Genomic DNA, 16322 nt, shown 5'->3' with positions numbered 1-16322 from the left:
AATCTCCCTCCGTCCCTCCAGGGGTCCCCCATGACCCCTTTGGTCCTCACAGGATCCCAGGAGTGGGGCTGGTATTACTAAATCCCCGTTGCAGACAAGGGGACTAAGGCTCAGAGAGGTTGTCACTCTGGTAGTTGTGGCAGGAGTCCCTGTCGTCCTGTTATGAGGGATCCAGGCCTTTGCTACTACGATGACCTATCGTTCAAGGGCAAGTGCATCTTGCCCTGTATCTTTACGATGTGGGGAATTCCAGAGTTGAAGGAGCTCAAAATCTAAATGCCAAAGAAGGGGCCTTTGGAAGAGGCAAGGTTCAGGTGAGTTCAAGAAGTCAGAAATAATTTCCCAAAGCCACACGACACATGGCAGGTGGAGCCAGGTCTGCTGACAGCTCATCCAGGGTTCTGCCTGCTGGTTTCAGAATTTGTAATTTGGAAACAGATGCACACGTAAATCACCCGAGGATCTTGTTAACTGCAGCTGATGGTTTAGTAACTCTCGGCGGATGCCGGAGCTCCTGGTCTGCAGACCGTGCTTTAAAAAGCTCAAAGTGCCTGAGAGGTCCAGACATGGGGCTGAAGGCAGATCAGGGAAGGCTGCCTGGAGGAAGTCTGAGTACTACTGGTGCTCAGGAGGGCAGGAAGGTGGGAGCAGTAGAGAAACCCTGGGCTGTGAGTTGTAACCCCAGCTCCACTGCTGTGAGCCCAGGGATGGAGACAGGTTACTCCACCTTTAAGGGTTGGTGTCTTCATCTGTCAAAGGAGCCAACCTCATGTGGTTGTTGGGAGTTCTGAATGGGTTGATTCCTCCTGAGCACGTGGTCTGACACAGTAGATGTTTAATAAACGCCACCATGGGCTCCCTTTCTCTGTTAGAACTAAGAGGAGAGAAACATGGAGGTGACTGGGCGAGTCAGATGGTTTGAGCTGGCCCAGAAGGGCATCTGGTGAAGCAGGGTCTGGCAGAGGAAGGACTTTCCACGTTGGGGGAGTCTGCAAAGTCCCTGGAAGTGAGACCACGGGGAGTGAGGGGCTGCGGTGGGAACAGAGAGAAGGGCCGAGTGGGGGAGATGAGGCTGGGGCTGTTGACCTGGCTCCCAGACCAGAGCCCGCTGAAGCCACCTGCAGGCTGTGCAAAGAGACAGCGGTGTGTGCTCTTGGAGAAACCCAGAGAAACAGGCATCAGTGTCTTTCAAGGGCTCCCAGCTGTTTCAGGCAGGAACTAGGGGAAGGGGGTAGGGGTCCCCATGGGCAGTGGAAGCCAGAGCCCGTCAGCCCATCACAAGGACCCTTCTCTCCCCAGCTGCGGGTCTTCAAGCTGGCCAAATCGTGGCCCACCCTGAACACACTCATCAAGATCATCGGGAACTCAGTGGGGGCGCTAGGGAACCTGACGCTGGTGCTGGCCATCATCGTGTTCATCTTCGCCGTGGTGGGCATGCAGCTCTTCGGCAAGAACTACTCAGAGCTGAGGCACCGCATCAGCGACTCGGGCCAGCTGCCCCGCTGGCACATGATGGACTTCTTCCACGCCTTTCTCATCATCTTCCGCATCCTCTGTGGCGAGTGGATCGAGACCATGTGGGACTGCATGGAGGTGTCTGGGCAGTCGCTGTGCCTCCTGGTCTTCTTGCTTGTCATGGTTATTGGCAACCTTGTGGTAAGTTGGCCAGTGGCCTCACACACACACATTCACCTACCTTCCATTTACCCACCAGCTGCCCATCCACCCTGTCTTCCGTCTGTCTGTTCACTTACCCTTCCTTCCGTCCATCCACTCATTAACTCAGCCACCTGTCTATCAAACCACCCATCTACCCATCGATCTCTCATCTCCCCATCTATTTACACCCCCATCCATCTGTTCATTTACTCACCCTTCCATCTATCTACTCATCCATTCATTCATCTACCCACTTAGCATTTTGTATCAAGTCATCCATTCACTTACCAGTGATTCTTCTCTCCACTCATCCATACATCTACCTATCCAGCCATCTATCCACTCATAATTCACCCACCCACTAACTCACCCATCCATCTGTCCACTTCTCCATCAGTTTATCTACTCAGTTACAAAACTTTGCATTCATTTACTCACTTGCTCACCCAGACATCTGTCCATCAACCCACATCTACCCATTCACTCACCATCCACCTATTGATTCATCACCTGTCCATTCATCTGTCCACCACCCACCCAATCCATCACTTCCATTCATCATACACAACCATACACACATACCTATTTATTCATTCATTTACCCATTCATCTACCTACCCTTCATGTGCCTACCATCCATTCATCCATCACCCATCACCCATCTTCCCACTCAGTCATTTCTCCACTCATTCATCCACCCCACATCCATCTATGAACCCACCCATCCATTCACTCGCTCATTGGCCCATCCATTCATATCGCTCTTCATTTGTTCATTGATTCATCCATTTTTTGTCTGTTTAGTCACTATTTAGTCATTTCATACTCATTAATCTACTTACTCATCTACCCATTGTTTGAGTAGTCATTCACTGGCAATGATTTATCGCATGGTTTCTCAATTCAGCTTAAGAAACATTGGCTGAGCCCCTGTTGCTTGCAAACTATTGTGCTAGACGCTGTCGGACCCACAGAGGCAAATGTGGCCCTGACATTACTCATAAACTTGAGGGAGTGGGGAGGTGTGGAATTCAAAAAGACACGAAATAACTCTCAAACTGCTCAGAACAATCAGAACCATTAAGAGGAACCCCTGGGTATGGATCCCCTCTACCTGGAAATCAAAGAAGGCTTCCTGGAGGAGCATTTAGAGCTGACCTGAGAGGCAGGTGATGCTAGAGAGGGGAGGGTGAGCAAATCACAGGTGCAAGCAGGTGTTGGTCCAGGTGAGGCGGGGCCTGGAGGAGCTTGTATGTCTCCCTGGGTGGCTGTGGTGGAAGTTCCTGCTGCCCTGTCATGAGTGATCCAGACCTTTGCTACCTATTTGGCAAGGGCAAGTGCATCTTGCCTTGTGTCTACAATGTGGGGAATTCCAGAGTTGAGAGAGATTGTAGTCTAAATGCCAATGAAGGGGCCTTTGGAAGAGGCAAATTTGAGGCAAGTCGGTAGTTCAGGAAGAAGTCAGTATCCACTGTGGACGTGGGACCACCCTCCCGATGACCCACACATGCACAGACATCACACCTGCATAGTCTGGCTCCCAAGGGGGTGGGCAACCCAGTCTCACATCAGCGCATAGAGAGGTTTTAGGGGGCATGAGTCCTGTGGGCTGTGGATTCCAGAGCCCTTTCCCAAACCGGCCTGCTATCTCCTCCCTCATGCCTTAACCGGGCCAGGGCAGGTCCAAGATGAGGCAGGGTCAGCCCCCTTGGGCCCCGCAGGTTGGGGAGCCCAGAGAGGAAGCAGGGCCGTGGTGCACCATGCTGATCAAAGCCAGCTCTTTGGTTGGCCTCGCAACCCCCTTCCACCTCCATAGACTGGCTGCTGGTCAGGGCGAAGCCTTGCTCAGCCCCTGGCCTGCCCTGGGTTCCCCAGACTCTGTTCCAGAAAGGGCACAAGCACTCGAGCTGTCAGCCCAGAGCCAGGTTGAGCTGCCCTCACACAGCGCCCTGTGATTTCCGAGCGGATCTGTCTGGGATGAGAAGATTAGAGGCTGCTGGGGGAGGGAAGCTAACGCCCACGCACCATCACCCCCCCCCCCACCCCAGCCTCAGGAATTGGGCTGCAGCCCAGGCGTGGGAGGAAGCAGTTGCCATTGAAATGGGAAGTGATGATCAGGCAGGGGCTGGGGAGTAGCAGCGTGATTGACAGGGAAAGCGCTGGAAGAAGACAAACTTCTGAAGCAGGCGACAAGGGAGGCCCTAGTGTCCTGTGTGGGTAGATGAGGCTGCCTGGGCAGCCCCTGCCCTGCCCCCAGCCTGGGCCTCAGCCACCTGGAGGTCAGGGGAGGTGGGCCAGGCCTGAGTGGAGGCAGTGGGGGAGGATCCAGGGTGGGCCGCCAGGCCACAGGTCAGGTGGAGACGGCAGCTCTGAGTCACATCACATCACTCCCCGCCCAGTGACGACATGGAACAGGCTTCCAGGTGTCAAAAGTAATCATTTCACCATAGAGATAGGATCTGGAGGTCCCACTCCGCAACCATTCCACACTGTGTGAGTGTGTGCTGCTTTGTAAACCGAGGGCCAGTGTCGGAGGCCTGGCCCCCCATCCTTCCCCACTGCTTTCTCGTCCCCAGCCCTCTGACAGGTGTGCCTCAGGGGCTTGTGAGAAACCAGAACAGGGCTCAGCATGGGTTTCCACTGAGAACTGCGCACCCACCTTCACACATCCCCCTCCTGGAGGGGCCCCCATTCAACCGAGCTCCCTCCTGGGAGGAGGAGACACCGAGCCCAAAGCGGGGAGGTGTCTCTGGCCTGCGTGCCTGGTGATGCTCCGGAGCTGTCCGACCCACTGGTGTCACCTTCATTTAACCTTCAGGAACCTGGGGAATGGTCACTCCGCAAGTTTCGTAACAGAGCTTAAACTTCACCCTTGCAGAATGCTTTTCACAAGCAGTAATCCAGACCACCCCAAAACAGATGAATTGTGCAAACCTCCCTGGGGGTCTCAAATCCTTAACCCTGAACCCTGAGCCCCTCCCCCAATGCCTCAGTGTTCCTGTCCCGGCCTGAGGCTGAGCGCTCGTGGCACGGTGCATGCCACAGCGAGCTTGATCTGTTGTCTTCACAGGTCCTGAACCTCTTCCTGGCGCTGCTGCTTAGCTCCTTCAGTGCGGACAACCTCACGGCCCCCGATGAGGACGGGGAGATGAACAACCTGCAGCTGGCCCTGGCGCGGATCCAGCGGGGCCTGCGTTTCCTCAAGCGGGCCACCTGGGACTTCTGCTGCGGCCTCCTGCAGCGGCGGCCTCAGAAGCCTGCTGCCCTGGCTGCCCCTGGCCAGCTGCCCAGCTGCATCGCCCCCTCCAGCTCCCCACCGCCCACGGACACAGAGAAGGCACCTCCAGCCCGCAAGGAGACACGGTTTGAGGAGGGCCAGCGGCCAGGCCAGGGCACTCCTGGGGAGCTGGAGCCCGTGTGTGTGCCCATCGCCGTGGCAGAGTCAGACACGGATGACCAGGAGGAGGACGATGAGGAGAATAGCCTGGACACGGACGAAGAGTCCAGCAAGCAGGTGAGCCCCGACCCGGCCTCCTTTCCCACACTCCCCTGCAGCACCTTGCTCAGGGCAGCTGCCCTGCCAGGCTGCCGCAGCGGGGCCGGGGTGGAGGCAGAAGACAGGAGGTCCCCCAACAGCTGTCCTCATAGAGGGGCACTGAGACCAGCCCTCAACCCTCTCCCCAACCCAGCCCAGGAGGGGATCTGGGAAGGGGCTGCTGTCTGTGATTCATCCTCTGGTGGGTCGAGGGCAGCTATTTGTGCAGAAGGGGAAACTGAGGCACGGCAAAAGAGGGGTAGACCCACTAGGAGTTCCTTGTGTATCTGGAGAGAGCCAGGACCCCTGGCCCCTGGCCCCACGCCGACCATCACCCTCCTCCAGGATGGCCAGCAGGGAATGGCTTGGAGAGGGCGAGCGCAGTCTCCTGACCTCCGACTGCCCCTCCCCTCCTCCCACACCCAGGGCTCATTCTGAGATTTAAAAATAAGCATCCCGAAGATGGCAGGTGTCAGAGACGGCACTATCTTATCTCCCAACCTGTTATTTTTAACACTTAGGACCAGAGTCTGTACGAGAAAGACAGTGCCTCCCTACCTCTCACTCAGCGTCACCGTGGCCCAAGCCAGGCTCACACGGCTGCTTCTCGGGTCCTTAGGTCCAACAGGAGGGCAGGCTCCCTCTGGGTCGTTGGGCCCGTCCTAGCTGCTCCCTCTGGGCCCCCACTGGGTGGGTGTGGCTGTGAGGAGCAGCTTCGCCCCCTGTGTGGAATTTCATCTGAGGCTTCGGACCTGGTTCCAGGCCCCTTGCCTCCCTGTGGCCCCAGAGGCCAGCTTCGGCCCTGGGAGTCAGGCAATGGGGTGCGACAGTGTCAGGAGGGGAGGGCGGTGTTGGTGTTGCCAGGACCACAGCTCCCAGTTCCCCCCAGGACACTCCCAGCAGAGGGTGGAGTTCTGGCCACCCCTCCTTTTCTCTCTCTTCTACTTCTGGTGAGCCTGTGGGCTCTGGCTCCCTGAGATGTGTGTGTGCAAGTGTGTGTGAGTGTGCCTGAGCGAGCAAGCTGGGGGTGCCATGGGAACTCACAGGAAAAATCACCGCATCCTTCTGAAGTGGAGGTGCCACATATGGGAGCTGGGTGGGGCGGCCTAGCTGCGCCCCCTCTAGGGATGGGAAGAGGGGGAGATGTATGCCGGGGTTTGTCTGGCTATCAGCCCTTTACCTGGACCAACCAGGAGCCTCCCCGCAGCCCTCTCAGGGCTTCTGCAGGAGGGTCTTCAGTGAGATGAGGCCCAGGAGGAGGGCAGGAGGCATGGCTGGGGCCTGAGGCAGAGTCAGGGCCCTGGAAGTGCTGGAGCTCATGGGCTGGAGGTCTCTTCAGCAGGAACCCCAGCCTGTGTCTGGTGGCCCAGAGGCCCTCCCGGAGCCCAAGGCCTGGAGCCAGGTGTCAGAGACTGCCTCCTCCGAGGCCCAGGCCGGCGAGGCTCCGGCAGACTGCCAGCAGCAGCAGCGGAAAGCGGAGCCCCAGGCCCCAGGGTGCAGTGAGGTAACGCACACCTTGGTCCCCGAAGCCAGCGGGGTGCCACCTCTTGGGCTAGAGCCAGCTGTGAGAGGTCCCGGCAAATGCCTGCATTGGCTGATGGGACCCACAGCGGCTGTCCCAGGCAGTGTGGGAGGCCTGTTAGCAGAGGGGACCACGGGCAGCCCTGTCCTTACAGAGGAGGGACCGGAAATTCTGGAAGCAGCCGTCTGGGGACCCTGATGCAGAGCTACCCAACCCCCTCCCCTGCACTCAGCCCTGCTCGCTCGGTCCCTGTGCTGTGGTCCTGTTCAGCAAATGTTCGTCCTGTCCCGCGATTGGCCCCCTCCCAGGGGCCTTCAGGGAGCTGTGGAAACAAGGTCTTGGCTTCTTGGCACATGGGCCACCAGATGCTTCTCACCCGGACTAAAGCAGAGGCCACAGACAGGAGCCCTACTGTAGGGTTTTGTTCTGACCACAAAAAGAGTTTTAATTCAAATTAGCTACCCACATTTAAAACCTGGGAGTTCTTATGTAAAAAATCTGCATTTCTGGCTTCTCTTGGAAAAAAAATAGGAAGAGCTGTCCTGCTGGATGGCAGCTCTCAGGTTGGCTCGGAGCCCCCCTGCCTGGCTTCATCCCGTTCGCTACCTGCCCGGCTCCCGTAAGCATGTGTGTTTTCGATCCTTGTGCTCTCAGACTGTGGCACTGCCCACAACACCCGCACCCTCTCCGCTCCCTCTCACACCAAACACCGCGGGAGGTGTTGGTCGTGTGTGCAGGGATCTTGTTGGGGGCCACGGTCCTGCAGCCTGGCCTCAGCCCTCCACCCAGCAATCATGACCTGCTCCAAAGCCATTTTTCTCCTCTGCCTCATCCCTTTCCTGGGATGGGCCTGTGGGAAGCTTCGTGGTCACGGCCAGTTCGGAGTGCGAGGGTCTGGTGGAGCCATCATCCCGACCGCAAGTCCCATCTCCCCAAGGAGGGCCTGCCACACGAAGGCATGTGGGGACAGAAGGACGCAGGATGGGCAGAAAGTCATGGAGAGAAGGACTTTTCTACTAGAACATCAACCTTTGAACGAGTTTTGTGACTTCTCTCTGTCTTCAAATCAGTTTCTGTTGGACCCCGTAAAAGGGAGCAAGGTGGGCTGGGGCCTTCCTGGGAGAGACGCTCTGTCATCTCCCCGCAGTGGGTCTTGGGAACTTGTCCTCCCTGGTGACAAGCCTGCATCATTTAGGTGGCTCCTGTGTTTGAAAAGAAAAGCAGGGTGAGGCCCCCCTGGCTGTGCCTTTTCCAGCTCCGTGCTCCCCCCCCCCCCCGCCCCGCAACAGAGCTGGGAGGAGAAGGGAATGGCCCTCCAGGCTGAGGGGACCACAGAGGCAAATCCGCAGCCCGGGCTGGGGATCTGCCCTGCACGGAGCAGCAGCTTCTCCGTGCCCTGCACTTCCCCATCACAAATGGGGAAGAGGACTTCCAGACACCAGCGGAGTCAGTCGTGGAGGGAAGAGAAAAGAAGGCAGCTCCAGGAGCCGAGGCGCACGATCGCAGACCATCGCGTCTCTACATGAAGCCCAAGCAGCAAGACACACAGACTGAACTGGAGCATCGAGGGCTTCAGACCTGACCTGAGGCAGCGAAGGCTCCCCTGCCTTCATGGAAGCTCTGCCCTGCACACCTGTCCCTAGGTGGGGCTCCTAGAGGCAATGCCTGCGATGGGCTTCCTTTGCAAGGGACTGAGTGTGGAGAGCTCTCGAGAGAGACCCACCAAGAAGGAGGAAGCAGCACGGAGCGAAGGGAACAACTCCCAAGGCATGACCTCAGGCCTCATGGTGGCTAGGTTCTAACCTCAGATTCTGTATCAGTCACTCAATGGGTGTCGGCCACCCCTGGCTTTAGTTGTAACCCCCAGGCAATCTCCAGACAGGGCAGCTCCCCAGCTAAAGACAGTTTTCTGGAGATGCACCCAGGAAGCAGCCAGTGTGCACAGCGGCTGGGATGGGTGCACTGGCCTGATACACGGGAACTGGGCAGAGCACCAGCAGTGGCTGCTACAGCCCCTGACACACCAGCGCTCACACGTGACACACACAAACACAGGGCACATGCATGCACACACCTCTCTCTGTCAGGTTAAGCGAGGTCCAGGCAACAGAGCCCTGAATGTGCCAGCACCTTCTCTCTCTTACCCCAGGCTCTGCGCCTCACACCAGCACCCATAGGAATTGGGGAGAAGCATGGGCAGGTTGCCGGCCTGTTCGCTGCATGTCTGACCTTGAGCTTCTGTGTGCCGGTGATGCTGGTTCTGACTGCGATCTGGGTGTGGCATGCCTGTGTGCTCTGCGTGTGCCAAGCTACTGCTCTGTGTCCATGTCCCAGTGTGTGTCTGTGTTGCCACCCCATGTCTGTTTTGTGTCCAGCTGGACGAATTTCTCCTCCATAGTATTTCCCCAGCCGCCTGCACAGCCCCCACACCCCTACCCTAGGCCCCAGCAGACCAGAATCTCAGACCCAGGGGCCCTGCAGTCCAGTCCCAGCTCAGCCCTGACTGGCCCCAAGTGACCTCTGGGGCAGGCTCTTGTTCATCGTGGGCTCAGATTCCCTGGGAGGGCAATGGAAGATAGTCAGGGTACCTCCCCTCCAGGAGCCGCAGGCTCCCCCAGACCCTGGGCTGGGGGCTGGAGGCTGCCACGTGGCCTGCACTCACGCCCTTGCCCGCCCTGCCCCACACACCTGCCCACAGACGCACGAGGACAGTCTCTCCGAGGGGAGCACAGCAGACATGACCAACACCGCTGACCTCCTGGAGCAGATCCCCGACCTCGGCGAGGATGTCAAGGACCCAGAGGACTGCTTCACCGAAGGTCCTGTCCTGGGTGGCCCTTCGCCCCAGCCTCGGCACGCCAGGGAGCGGCAGGAGGACCCACAGCTCCTTGGGGCCTATATTCCACCCCATGCCGGCCTGGCTGCCTCCCCTCCCTGCCCCCCTCACCATGACCCTGGGGCTCCTCCATCACCACAGGAGTCATGGCGAGTCTGCCAGCAGTCTCCTGGGCTGGGCGGTGTGGGCCAGCTGCACCAAAGACCGGTGACAGTTTTTGTGGGGTGGTGGCATGACTGTATGCCCCCACAGCAGCAGGGACTGGGTGTAAGTCGCCCTGCTCCCCAGGCCCCAGCTTGGTGCCTGGCATATAGCAGGCCCTCTGTAAGTGCGCAAGGCCGGGGCAACTCCTGGTCATGGTGGGGACCTGCACCTGGTGCATGCATTGGTGGTGTCTGTCACAGGGCAGCTGGGGATGCAATGAGGAATCGACCTCCATGTAGCCCATCGTCTGGGGCTGCCAGTGAAGGGTCCACCCTTCCCTAGGCTCAGAGCCCCTAGGCTCAGAAACTGCAAGCATGGAGGAAGCCCAGGCAACTCCAGAACGTTCGGCATGGGGAGGGTTTCCCAGATGAGCAGAGGACGAGATGGAGCCCATCCAACCCCAGCCTTGCCCACACCTGCTGGGCCTCTCATCCGCTTCCTGGGCACCTGGTCCATCTGGCCTTTCCACAGAGGACCTGCTGAGTGTGGGCCCCTGTGAACAGCCCCACGTCCTCCCAGCCCCCCATGTCCCTGCGCCCCATATTGCCCTGCTCATCACCTGTGTCTCATCTCTCTCAGTAATTCCTTCAACTACCCAGCCTTCTGCCATCAAACATGGGCATTCGCAGGCCCTGGGCTGGGCCTGACCCCTCTCCCTTCCCCACAGGCTGTGTCCAGCGCTGTCCCTGCTGTGCTGTGGACACCACGCAGGCCCCAGGGAAGGTCTGGTGGCGTCTGCGCAAGACCTGCTACCGCATCGTGGAGCACAGCTGGTTCGAGACGTTCATCATCTTCATGATCCTGCTCAGCAGCGGAGCGCTGGTACCCTCCCGGGGATGCCGGGCTGGGCAGGGAGGGGTGGAGGAGAGTGGCAAGAAGAGGGCAGGGAAAGGAAGTCTCCAGCTGGACAGCCAGGTCAGAAAGTAGGGCAGAGCCTCTGCTGAAAATGCCCCCCCCCCGGGGCCCCAGATCAGGGGTCGACTCACAGCCTCTCAACACCCGTAGCACAAACAGAAGCCAGAGGAGAAAGGACTCACAGGGGGTGTCTGCCCAGGCACCCTGGTTCCACAAAGAGGCAGTGATTTGCCCCAGGTCACAGTGCGTCACTGGTATAGGTCACAGGTCACCAGCCTCCCACACCTGAGCTCTGGTGACACCGAGTGCCTGAAGCTCGGGTGCTCCATCAGGCTGATCCCATGCAATTCACGGTGCCGGCTGAGCCCGCAACGGTGGCTCTGCTCACCGCCAGTTTTCCAGGGCTAGAGAGCAGACTGTGTGCTTCACAGGTGATCACATTTCACATGTGGTTGCCCCACAACCACCTCTTGTAGAAACATTAAGTAACTTGCCCAAGGCCCCACCACCCAGAAGCAGCAGATGTGGCGTTGAACCCAAACAGTCGAATTCCAGAGGTTTGTTCAATGGGTCTTTCCCAGGCTTTCCTGTGTCTACTTCTGTGAGCCCTGGGGGTGGGGAGCAGGCGATAGGAGGAGGAGACCCTGGCCCTGGCAGCAGTGGTTCCCTGTCTAGTTTTGGAAACCAGACTCAGCAAGTTCGAAAGTCAGAGATCAGCTCAAGAACGTTGAGCAAGAAAGGAGTGGATGGCTCAGGTGATGGGAGGCCAGAGAGATCTGGAGCAGTCAGGAAGACTCCCTGGAGGAAGCAGATGGAACTGGACAGTGGAGGACAGGGTGGTTTGCTGAGCCCAGGAGAAGCAGGAAGGCCTTCCAGGGATGCCCTCGTCTGGCTCAGATCCCTTATTGAAAGAGATGAAACAGCCCCGAAGAGGGTTCTGGAAGGTACTGGTGAGCAGGGAGAGGGATGACTGAGAAAGCAGAAGAGACAGAAACTCTCCTGACCCTGGGGGAGCGAGCACCTGCTATTGTTGGGGGTGAGCGACCAACAGGGAAATGATTTGGACTACAGAGTGGGAGAGGGCCACTTGGATCCGAGGTTGCGTGCCCCCAGTCCGGGATGCCTCTCATGGGGGCGGGCCATGGGGAGGCACGGCGCTGTCTCTCCTACACCTCTGGGCCTCCCTCTCCACCCTGCATTGCCCCCTCCGGTTCCAGAGCTGGCCTGGAGCCATGACTTGGAGACTGCATGCTGCGTTACCATTGGCAGCTCCAGTGAAGTCTCTGCAGGCTTCAGAGGATGATTTGACAATATGTTAACGAGGTTTGTTTTTAAACAACCGCAAACAAGGGCAGCCAGAGCCGTTTAGTCTGGGGTATGGAGGAAAAGCTCAGCCTGGCATAAGTGAAGAGGAGTTTTGGCAAGCAAAGGTGAATTTCATCAGGGGAGACAGCCAAGCACTGTTAAAAAAAAAACAAAACATGCCAGTGATATATTGAGAAAAAGAAGTCTGAGTGTGTTATTTAAAGTTATAAACTTGTTTAACAGAAAGCAGACTATATATTCCTTGCAAATTGCTGGAGGAAAAAAATTGTAAAGAGGATGGATCTTTCAACAGAAGACAGGAGAAAAAATAAGCAACAAGGAAGCACTGAATCAGAAAACTGAGAATAATATGACAGAGGCAAGAGCAAACGTGTGTTTCAGTAATAAATGTAACAGGGTAAAATTCATCTTTTAAAAGGAAAGGACTCTGGATGGATATTTTCAAAACTTCAGCTATTGCTCTGAAATTTCAAACCCGGAGCTCTGTGATTCAGAACTAGTAAAAGTGCAATAATAAGATATAATAAGCAAATGAAAACAATGACAACAAACACCAAAAGTGCTTTTGTCAGTTAACATTAAATAAGGTTGGATTCAAGGTAAAAGCTTGAGATAAAAGAGAGACTTGGCTGGTGTAGCTCAGTGGATTGAGTGTGAGCTGGGAACCAAAGTGTCACAGGTTCGATTCCCAGTCAGGGGACATGCCTGGGTTGTGGGCCGGGTCCCCAGTGGGGGCCATGTGAGAGGCAACCACGCATTGATGTTTCTCCCTCCCTTCCCCTCTCTCTAAAAATAAATAAATAATAATAATAATTAAAGGAAAGAGAGTCCAGCCTATATTAAAATATGACTATTATGAATATATTTGCTAGGGATTGTATAGCACTTCTGTGAAGCAAAAACCATTGAGGTGGGGGTGGCACAGTGCGTAGGACAGGTAGATTTTGCCACACTCCTATTAGTTCTTTACAAATCAAATAGAAAGAATGAGAAAATAAGAAAACCAAGTATGCATATATAATTAATATTTTGACGTAACCTAATAATAATAGAAATAATAGCTAACACTTAAATAGCACTGGCTGTGTGCCAGACTCTGTTATAAACACATTACAAACATTAATTCATTTGATTCTCCCAATTACCCTATAAAGCAGGTAGTATCATTAAGCCTAGCTTACAGATAAGGAAACTGCTAGATGTAGGAAAGATAGAAAGATTAAAAACAAACCCTTAAAAATGTAAAAGTTATTCTTAAATAAATCTTGGACTAAACAAAAAATAGTTTGGAAGTAGGTTCATGGGTGTTCATTACATTATAAGTAAGCAAAGAAATAAAAGTAAAGAGACTATCCAGAAACCAAAGATGACACTCAACCTGTTCTGTCCACCTGAAATCTAGAAAAATGAGAAATGAAAAATCAAGGTAAAGGAGAAACCTGTAGTTGAGGGAAGGGAAACTAGAAAATAACAATATTGAGAATATTGCATGTTAGATGCAGCCAAAGCTGTAATAAGAGTAAAATTCATAGACTTAAACAACTATATTATTAAATAGGAAGAATACAAACTAATTATTTAACTCAATAAATTAGAAACATAACAAAATAACTTGAAGGAGGTGATTTATAAAATACAAACGTAATGAATTAGAAAATAAATAGTAAAACTGATAAAAGTTCAGAGTAAAACAATCAGATAGGTACATTCAACATCTCCAAGGGTGGAATTATTCACATTCTCAAGAAAGAAAATAATCCCAGTCTTATTTAAAATATTCTAGTGTATAAAAACAGATAGAAAGCCCACAAATTCTTTTTATGAAGGCTAAATAATGCTGATTTTAAAACCTTAAGCATACCAAAAGGAAAACTACAGACCATTTTTCATACTCCATACTTACAAAGAGTGACAGAAAAATCTTGAAGTACATGCAAATAGTATCCAACAATATATTTAAAAGATTAAATAAGCCATAACTAGCCCTGGCTGGTGTGGCTCAGTGGACTGAGCACTGGCCTGTGAACCAAAGGGTCACCAGCTCAATTCCCAGCAAGAGCACATGACTGAGCTGAAGGCCAAGTCTTCAATAGGGGCATGAGAGAGGCAATCACACATTGATGTTTCTCTTCCTCTCTTTGTCCTTCCCTTCCCCTCTCTCTAAAAACGAACAAATAAAATCTGTAAAAAAATAAGCCATAGCAAAATGTATGTCAAAATAGTGCCATATCAGAAAATCTATTTATATAAACAAGCCAAAGATTAAAAATTATGTCAGTAAATTTCTGGTTTTTAAAACTGATAAGAATAGAAATAACATATTTTCTCAAGTTAGTGAAAAACTTAACTCCCAAATTAACTTCTATCATCATCATTAGTAGTAAAACACTTCATCATTTTTATTAAAGTCAGAAATAAGGAAAAGGATGATTTAACAATTCATTACTGGGTCATTACTTGAAGTACTAGCCAGTGCAATTAAAGAAGACAATTAAACATATAATAAAAAAAAATGAAAAATAGAATTGAAGGTAATATGGTCAAGTATAAAACAAGAGTTAATGATAATAGATATAAGTAGAAATTATATCATTACTTTCAGATAATGATTGCCTAGAAAATTTAAAACTTATTAAAAACATTTTATGTCATAAAATATACAAAGAATTGTTGCTGTTGTTGTTTTATACTAAAAGAAACCTTTTAGACACAGGCAACACTTCTCGAATATTCCTTACATGCCAGGCGTTGTAAACAAAATAACTAGGCATAAATACAACATGAAATGTTATAAGAAGTGCTTGAAGAAAACTATAAAACTTTGCTAAGGAATGTAGAAGAAGAGAAATAGATAAATATACTATAAATATACTCTGGTCCTGGGCAGGAAGGCTTCATATTAGTTCCTAGAACAGTTAATAAATTTAGTGTAATAACAATAAATTTCCAACATTTTTGAGGGAATTTGACAAAATATTGCCAAATTTTTTATCTTGGAAACTTCCAAGAAAATTCATATAATGCTAATTCAGGAATAAACAGAGAAGAACCATATAGAGAGCTCTGAAATGAAATGTAGTGTGTGATAAGGTTGACTTCTAATCTGTGGATTTGAAGTGATTCTTAAAGTGTTGGGACCATTGCCCAGCCACTCTGAAGAAAATGTTAAAATAGTCACTCATTACCAAAATTAGCTTTTTAAAATTGTAATATTAAACAATGAAACCAGAAAGTATTTTTAAAAAGAAAAGAAGGGTCTTTTTTTCTAGTCTTGGAATAGGCAAGAGCTTTCTTAACATGCCAAAGGTTTTATTTACTATATAAAAGTCACATTAATGATATAATCCTATTACCTTATACTAGAACCTCAGCATGGTAAACAACAGGAAATAAGACTGAAAGGCACGCAATAGGATCAAGTGTATCAAATAGAGTTAATGTCCCCAAACAAAACAGACACTCAAGTAAAAAAACAAGCAAGAGAAGAACACTGCAAATCAATAGCCAAGGAAACGATGTCAGCACCACCAGTTAAAATAAATAAAAATGGAGCAAAATGCAGTTTTTGTCCATTAGGCTGGGAAGGGTGACAAGGGAGAAACGTCACGGGTGGGGGTGGAGTGGTGAGGTAAGAGCCACCTTCGTGCACTGTCGGGGGAAGGTCACTAGGTGTCTCCTTCTGAGGTCCTGTTCCCAATCTGTACCAAAGTTCACCTTTGACTTTCATCCCAGTTCTAGAAATTTATCCTCAAGAAATGAGGAGACACGCTGTTTGTCATGTGGTCTCTATTGGGATAAATTGGAAACAACAGTACGTTCACTGCCAGTGTTATTGGCTGAATAAACACTAGTTTATGCAAATAATGAAATGCCATGCAGCCTTTAAAAAGAATGGTACTGTATATAATCACACCATGGAGTCAATAATTGCTCACAAAAGATTGTTTAGTGGGGAAAAAAGTTTCAAAGGAAAATATTTAGTATACCTTACAAAATGGTGCATGTACTCGCACGCACACACACACATTAAGTAGTGCCCAAAAGAATTTTCACCTCAGTCTTAGCACGGCTGCTTTGGTGTCATGAAATTGACACTGAAAGGTGCCTTTTCTTCTTTATAATTTCTGTCTTATTTACGTTTTATAAGAAGCACACATGTTTTATAACCAGGAAAAGCACACCTACTCTTTCTATTGAACCCTCCAAGTCCGTGCTGGGACTGGAATCATGCCATTGTCCCGTGTACACTGGCCAGACTAGCGGCACGTATGTGTCCATGGTGCCTCCGCGGGCACTGCGGGCAGCACTGGCCACCTAGATCTTGCTGCTCGCAGCCAGACAGGGAGGCCCAGAGCCACAGGTGGAGGCGGCTCCCTAGGGCCCTC

The 16322-nt window shown here is 52.1% G+C and overlaps 1 protein-coding gene across 1 annotated transcript in view; it reads left to right on the top strand.

Moving 5' to 3' along the window:
- Positions 1–16322, top strand: part of SCN5A (sodium voltage-gated channel alpha subunit 5) — a 77880-nt gene that overhangs the window by 44224 nt on the left and 17334 nt on the right. Inside the window, exons 15-19 of the mRNA XM_037030611.1 lie at positions 1300–1656; positions 4730–5173; positions 6534–6698; positions 9415–9535; positions 10424–10578. Coding sequence (XP_036886506.1) covers positions 1300–1656; positions 4730–5173; positions 6534–6698; positions 9415–9535; positions 10424–10578 — 1242 coding nt within the window. The remainder of the gene's footprint in view (positions 1–1299; positions 1657–4729; positions 5174–6533; positions 6699–9414; positions 9536–10423; positions 10579–16322) is intronic.

Source organism: Sturnira hondurensis, unplaced genomic scaffold, assembly GCF_014824575.4.
Source record: "Sturnira hondurensis isolate 20B ecotype Veracruz unplaced genomic scaffold, ASM1482457v3 Scaffold0020787, whole genome shotgun sequence".
Classification (NCBI taxonomy): Eukaryota; Metazoa; Chordata; class Mammalia; order Chiroptera; family Phyllostomidae; genus Sturnira; species Sturnira hondurensis.
This window is presented reverse-complemented; position numbering and strand designations above follow the sequence as displayed.